The 8047-nt window shown below is 36.5% G+C and overlaps 1 protein-coding gene across 2 annotated transcripts in view; it reads left to right on the top strand.

The window, feature by feature from the left end:
- The window catches only part of LOC106881342 (spermidine synthase), a 50724-nt gene extending 47760 nt beyond the window's left edge, over window positions 1-2964 (top strand). For both annotated transcript variants that reach the window (XM_052973770.2, XM_052973769.2), the window contains exon 9: window positions 779-2964. In XM_052973770.2, coding sequence (XP_052829730.1) covers window positions 779-805 — 27 coding nt within the window. In that variant the 3' untranslated portion in view covers window positions 806-2964. The remainder of the gene's footprint in view (window positions 1-778) is intronic.
- The last annotated feature ends 5083 nt before the right edge of the window (window positions 2965-8047 follow it).

An 8047-nucleotide genomic window follows, 5' to 3' on the forward strand; every position in this document is an offset into this window, starting at 1 on the left:
GTGGTTTGGCAAAAGAGACCGATAGAATAAGTATTAGGCTTACATAAAATAAGTCCTGGGGTTGATTTGTTTGACTTAATGTGGTGCTCCAGCATGGCTGCAGTCAAATGACTGAAACAAGTAAAAGAATATAAGAACATTGGCAAGAAACTCAATAAATAAGAGCTCTGAAACTAAAATACCCCTCAGTGTTTGTTCTGCTCAAGTTACAGAGATATTGTTATCAGAAATTCAGTAAGCTAGTAAGTTAGCTTTTTGGAAACCAATAACCAATAAGGTTATGGTTCACAAAATGTAATATAAAAGCAATACTAACAAGAGCACTTAGAGAGCGCAAACCTCCACCAAGGCAACACCAATGTCCTCTCAATGATTAGCTAGAGATGATTTTTAAAATGAGAATATCTGAAATAAACTTGACTGCTCTCACAAACGAGAATACTAAAAATGAACCAGTCCTCTCTCAAAAATTAAGTAAAAAAACATGGAAAATAATCCAGAATCCTTGTCTGGTAGTGAATCAATCTCAAAGTCTAATCACTTCGTGCCAGTCATGAGGCCAAACATCCCTGAAAATTTCATCCGAATCCATCCAGCAGTTCTTCAGATATCTTGTCCACGGACAAACAAACACGACTGAAAACAATCCCTCCGCCTTCGCTAAGGTGGAGGGAATAAAATCTATCTCAAATATGTAAACAGACGTAAAAAGAGAGACAAAATTGTTTACTTACTTTTATTTAAATGATTATGATTTATTTATTTTCTTCTTTTTCAGGCTTTTGGACTTCCAATTAAGAGCTAGCTGAATGTTCTTACCATTTTTGTCGTGTGAAAAATAAATGGAAAGCAGAATTATTTCAAGTGCATTTTTTTTTTTGTTTGTTTACTCTGTTCAGACGTGTGAAAGAACTCTTTCATAGATATATATATATATATATATACATATATATATATAATAACATTTTTAAGTTGATCTTTAAAAATCATTTCAAAAAGAACTATTATTCAAATTGTTTAAATGAAATGATGTTAGGAAAATAGTTGATACATTGTTTTTTTAGATATATATTAGTCTTTTTTAACATTTAATAAAATCTGTAATTTAATAGAATCTTTGACATTTATGAAATTTACTGTGTGCTGGCAGCATTTTCATTAGTTTCACGGAAATTGCAATAAATGAAAACAGTCTCAGATTTCTAAGACTGTATTAAAGTCATTATCAATATTACTTTTCCCCCATCTTCGACTCCCACCATCACTACATGCATGCGTGTGCACACACACATTCGCTCTTTCTCTATCTCTCACTCGTGTTTACCAAGAATTCAGTTACAGGTGATGATGCATTTGCATCTATATACACCAGAATTTATGCAGTTGCAACATTCTAGCTTGTGTGCATGTCCATGACAAAGTAAAGAAATTGTTTTTGCAAGTGATCAATTAATTGTTATAAATTGTCTTTTTTTGTTTGGTTATTTTATGTTGAATATTTTAACATTTAATGAAATGGGGGACAATTTTTAAACTAAATTGAAAACTGAAAATGTTTAGAAACCTGATTTGCTAACTGGCAGATTCTGCATGTACATAAGTGTTGAAAAGTTAGCAACAAGACATCTAATTTGTAATATCAATTGTGTTAAGCATTCACATTTCCAATTTGAATAAAAATACTCCATTGAATATATTGAAGAGTGGGGCAAACAATATATCTGCTTTGAATAAAAAAAGAAAGGAAAATGAAAAAGAACAGGTGTGATAAATTATTGTTGTATCAATTGTAGTAAGTTATGTTAAGAAAAAATACTTTAATTATTTCATCTCAGGTCTTTGATTAATTTTGGCTTCATGTGAAAAGAAACCTTACATTGTTATTTGGTATCAATTGTAGGTAAAACATATTTTATAGAAAATAAGAAAATTAAGCCTTTCGTTATAATTAAATTTTATGACTAATGAGATAATTTAAAGCAAATAATCTCAGTTGATTTAGCGAATAAGGTTCTATTGTCAGTTATATAGGCTAATATATTCTTTTACTTGTTTCAGTCATTTGACTGCGACTATGCTAGAGCACCGCCTTTAAGTGAACAAATCGTCCCCAGGACTTAGTCTTTGTAAGTCTAGTACTTATTCTATCGGCTTTCTGTGCTGAACCGCTAAGTTACGGGGACGTAAACATACCAACATCAGTTGTCAAGCAATGGTGGTAGTTGTGGTGGGGGACAAACAAACCCACAAATATATATATATATACAACAGGCTTCTTTGGTCAGCTTGAGGCTATAATAGAAGACACTTGCCCAAGGTGCCATGCAGTGGGACTGAACCCAGAACCATGTGGCTGGGAAGCAAGTTTCTTGCCGCACAGCCACACCTAATTATGTTTATTGGATCGTATACATTGCTATTGGGATTATTATGACAATGTATGGCCACTGCTCTTGGTAAGTTGAATCTATGACCATGTTTGAAATCTCAATTACAACAAATTGAAGGAGGCTTGGACATGTAATCCCATTCCACTCTCCTAGAAATACCTGGCTTAAGCAGGAAATTTATTTTCATTAGTATAATTGATTTTAATCAATTATACACCCAATCATGAAATTTTTACTGCTGTTGCTACTGATATTCTTGGACAAATGCATTTTCACATTTCCTGAAGGAAAATATTTCTATTTCACTCAAATCATTGTCTGTTCTCATCCAAAATGTGCCAGATATTGTACACTTTTTATAATTTTTTTATGAACTTGTTTATTACTCAGATACATGTTTCTTTCTAAAGTACTGTTATTATTGAATCCAATTGAAGCACTAGTTATCAAGAAGAAAAAAGAAAAGAACTCCTGGGGACTGACATAAAGAAACAAAAACTATGATATTGTAGATCTCTCCATACTAATGTATTCCAATCTTCTGCCAAATGAACTTTTCTATATCTTTACTTGCCATATTTTTTGTCTTAGTAATTACAGGGGGAAAAAAAAGGAGAAAATTGATACTTTTGAAAATATTTTACCACTTGTATTGGATTTATCTGCACCAATAAATTTAACACTTCCAAATTTTTTTTTTTAAATTTTATTTATTGGTTTAGTGGTTTCTGAAAGGAAGGCAGTAATTCTTCAACAGCACATGTGTGTGTTTTGTGGTTGTTGGGTTTATGTAGAATAAGCAGTTTGGTAGTTGCTATATATATATATATATATATATATATATATATATAAACAAATAGTAAATGAGTATATGCATATATATGTACAGGTATGTGCATACCGACATCCACCTGTATGTATAGGTGCATATCTGGGTACAGGACATTGCAAACAAAACGTAGACGAGAAAACACACAAGCCACATAGAGAACATTCTTCTTCATCAGCTACCCCCGTTTTAACACCAGCGTTTCGAAGAGCTGGGCAGGACGCATCGCTAAAACGGCTCTTACCATGGACCGCAAATTAAATTTGTATACACAAATTAAACCTTGCCATGGAGGAATGTAGTGGCGGACAAAAAACAAGACAGGAAAACAAACAGAAAAGGCTATACGGCCAGATGGGAAAAATTATGTGTATGAACGCTGTGAAGCACGAACTTGAAAGTGGGGACGAAGTAAGTTCGCGTGTTTGCTCGGCGATAGCCAAGGAAGAAAAGGATTATTGACCGGAAGCATGTGACCATGCTGGTGTAAGAGGAAGAGGGAGAAACAAAGGGAGGCAGTAGAAGAATAGGTGAGCAAAGAGAGGAAGTACGAGGGGTGAAAAGGAGATACGTAGTAGTAACAGAGGAAGAACGAGAGGGGTAAAGAGAGATACGTAGTAGTTAACAGAGGGGGAAAAATTGAAGAGAAAGAGATAGAGTAGCGTCGGAAAATATAAAGTTGCGAAAACTACTTACAGATTGGTGACGCTGCGTTCGGTCATGTAAAAACAAATAGTAAATGAGTATATGCATATATACGTACAGGTATGTGCATACCGACATCCACCTGTATGTATAGGTGCATATCTCGGTACAGGACATTGCAAACAAAACGTAGACGAGAAATATATATATATAAATTTCTTTTCTTTCATTTATTGGTTTAGTGGTTGACATATTTTGTTTTATGAGTTGAAATTCTGTGGCCAAACATTGTTTTTTTGCTTACCTAAAGAAGCTGTGTAGTCATTCATTCTGCATAATGTTTCGGCCAAATTTTCATCAAACACCCTTTAAATTTTACTTCTAGGAATTTAACTTTTGCCTAAATTAGATACTTCTTCAATGAATTTTTATTATGTCTTCAGATCTTAAGTACTGTAAAAACACATCTCTTCATCATCATCATTTTAATATCCATTTTCCAATGCCCACTTGGGTTGTACAGAATTGATTGAGGCATATTTTCAACAGCTGGATGCCCTTCCTGTCACCAACTCTTACCTGCTTCTGTGTCAGGTAATAATTTTACTGGATATGTTTTTTCACAGAAGATTGGAAATGAAAGTTTCAGCTCATATGATGATGATGACGACACTTGTTTACAAGCATCATGCATTGTCAAGATAAGGAGATCCAAAGACATACGGACGTGTGTGTGTGTGTGTGGTTGGGTTGCTAAACTGGGATTTCACATGAATCTGGAGATTGGGTTCAATTCTTGATGCAATAGATACAGGCATGGTTGTGTGGTTAAAAAGTTTATTTTGCGACCTCATGGTTCCAGGTTCAGTCTCATTGTGGCGCCCTGGCCAAGTGTTTTCTACCTGATTCTTTGGTCAACCAATACCTTGTAAGTAAAATTCAGTAAATGTAAATCATCATCATCATCAGCAGCATCATTGTTTTAATGTCCACTTTTCCATGCTTGCATGGGTCAGACTAGCATATGGAAATCTGTTGTGTGTGTTTCTGTGTTTACATTTATGCTGTTTCACCTGGCAGTTTAACAAATAGGGATTGATAAAATGGCTAGCAGACTTTAAAAGATTTGAAGTCAGTATGGCTTTGGTTGCTATGCTTTTGGTAGACTCATCTCAACAGTTAGCAACTGCTATCAATGTCTTCTAGTTATCCTTCAGAAGATGTGACAAAAGTTATTTTGCATAAATTTTCATTACTAACTATTCCTGAGCATCTATTGAGGGACCAGCTGCTGTCCCTACTTTCTTATCCTTAATTGTGCTTGCAACTGCATTGCTGTCATCTTGAATGGCTTATCCCTCTGTTGACTCTATCTGACAAAAAAAAAAACAAACCCCAAAAGAAACCCCACTTTTAATCATTCTTATTATTTAACAGTCTTTCATAGTATCACTTTCGTGTCTCTTTCTTTTTAATGTCAATATGAACAAGAATGCCATTATCATTCCCTACAAAGTTCCTCCTCTCCACTACAATATCTTGATTCTTTCTGATTCACTGCCTTGCAATTCAGAGTACCTCGTACTTATAATCCTTGCACTGCAGAACATTGGTTAAATCTTTTACTTTCAGCTTCTCCTCTGGTTTGGTATTTCTATTAATAACTTATTCTCTGCTAGTTCTCTTCCACCTCCTTTCTTTCAGTCTTTCCAGGTTGTTGTCTTAACTCTATCTACAGTACCATGCTTTCTTCATCGTTTGACCTCAGGATCTGGTCTGTAGTCTTCAACACATTGTCTCAGAAACTGCCAGTTGTCCTCTGTGTAGAACTTATTAATTTAATTCATAGCAAAAGTGACAAAAAAAGGGGAGAAAAGAAAAAGAAAGAAAGAACCAAAGCACAGGTGTCTACGGCAGACTATGTTATTTTGCCAACATGGTTTACATATAGAAGTACAAAGTACATAAGGAACTAGAGGATGAACAGAGGTTTAATCTTACAGCTGTTTCGGCCTAGTTTTAGCAAGCCCCATTCTTGATTATTGACTAACCATATCTTGATTATAAAAAGGCCTTCAACTAAATCTGGTTTTTCACAGTAGAAGGTGTTATAGATGATGAGGATTGAGGGCTGTTGGAGGTAATGCAGACTTTCAGAGTTGGGCAAGTGTGTCTTGATCCACCTATCCACTTTAGACCGTTTGTTATCATATGTTGGTTGAAATACAACACCTTTGAAAATAATGAAGAATTTGGTAAAATAATTCTGTCATTATTAATCTGATGTTTGAAGCAAATTAACAAGAAATTTTGATGGAAGGTTTTAATTTAGATCACTTTAACCCTTTTGTTACCATACATTTGTAGAAAAACATTGCCATTTTTTCAATTAATTTTGAAAATAATGTGGAATAAGTTAGTAATTTTGAAAATGGTCTTTGGAACATAAATGAACAAATTTTGATGGAAGGTTTTAATTGATATCACTTTACAAAAGGAAGTTTGTATTGTCAGACCAGAAGCAGTGGTCTCAGGTGAGTTGGCATCTATGCAGATATCAGTGAATGATCTCAGCTGTATTGGTGCATGTGTCAATGGCTAAATAACTTTTTATATATTTATATATATATAGATATAGATAATCGAAGAGCCTTAGAGTCAACCTAGTTAAACCAAAGTCCTAATAAGTTGGAAGGTAGACAAAACACAAATCCCTTCAGGTAGATGGCCCTGCTCGATCTGTAGAAAAGGCGTAGGTAGAAACTCCATAAGATGTACTCAGTGTAAGCTTTGGACACATAAGAGGTGCAGCAATATCAAAGGAAGGTTAGCTAGCAAGATAGTTTTTGTGTGCAATAGATGCTCAGGAACAATAAACACTGAAAATGTGCAGAAAACAACCTTTGCCACATTCCAGGGAGAAAAACTAGAAGTAGTTGATAGCTTCTGTTATCTAGGTGACCAAGTTTGTAGCGGGGGAGGGCGCACTGAAAGTGTAGCTGCTAGAATAAGAATAGCCTGGGCAAAGTTTAGAGAGCTCTTACCTCTGCTGGTGATGAAAGGCAGACTGTATGATGCATGTGTACGAACAGCCGTGCTACATGGGCTGTGACTACTGAGGACATGCGTAAGCTCACAAGGAATGAAGCCAGTATGTTCCGATGGATGTGTAATGTCAGTGTGCATACTTGACAGAGTGTAAGTACCTTGAGAGAAAAGTTGAACTTAAGAAGCATCAGTTGTGGTGTGCAAGAGAGACGATTGCACTGGTATGGACATGTGGTGAGAATGGATGAGGATAGCTGCGTGAAAAAGTGCCACACCCTAGCGGTTGAGGGAACCTGTGGAAGAGGTAGGCCCAGGAAGACCTGGGATGAGGTGGTGAGGCACGACCTCTGAACATTGGGCGTCACTGAGGCAATGACTAGTGACCGGGACCTTTGGAAATATGCAGTGCATGAGAAGACCCAGCAAGGCAAGTGAGAGCATAATCTGTGGCCTCTGCCAGAAGTGTAGCCAGCTCACTTATTTGTATCTTTACTTCATTGGACACTAAAAACTCTGGTTGCGAAGACCTGTTGAGGCAAGTGAAATCGAAATCGTAATTGAACCATATTTGATGACTGGCACCTGTGCCAGTGGAGCACTAACAGCACTGTCTGAGCGTGATCATTGCCAGAGCAACTGTCTGGCTTCTGTGCTAGTGGCACGTAAATAGCACCATTTGAGCGTGATCATTAACAGCATTGCCTTACTGGCACGTTAGAAAGTCATTCGAGCGAGGTCGTTGCCAGTGCCGCTGGACTGGCTCCTGTGCAGGTGACATGTAAAAAACAGCATTTTGAGTGTGGCCGTTGCTAGTACCACATGACTGGCTCTCATGCCGGTGGCACGTAAAAGCACCCACTACACTCTCTGAGGGGTTGGCGTTTGGAAGGGCATCCAGCTGTAGAAACTCTGCCAGATCAGATTGGAGCCTGGTGTAGCCATCTGGTTCACCAGTCCTCAGTCAAATCATCCAACCCATGCTAGCATGGAAAGCGGACGTTAAACGATGATGATGATGATATATATATATATATATATATAGATATATATATATACACACACACACACACACACACACACACACACACTATTATCATCTAATGTTTGCTTTCCATGCTGGCATGGGTCAGATGGT

Source organism: Octopus bimaculoides, chromosome Z (genome assembly GCF_046866305.1).
Source record: "Octopus bimaculoides isolate indiv1 chromosome Z, ASM4686630v1, whole genome shotgun sequence".
In the NCBI taxonomy this organism is placed as follows: domain Eukaryota; kingdom Metazoa; phylum Mollusca; class Cephalopoda; order Octopoda; family Octopodidae; genus Octopus; species Octopus bimaculoides.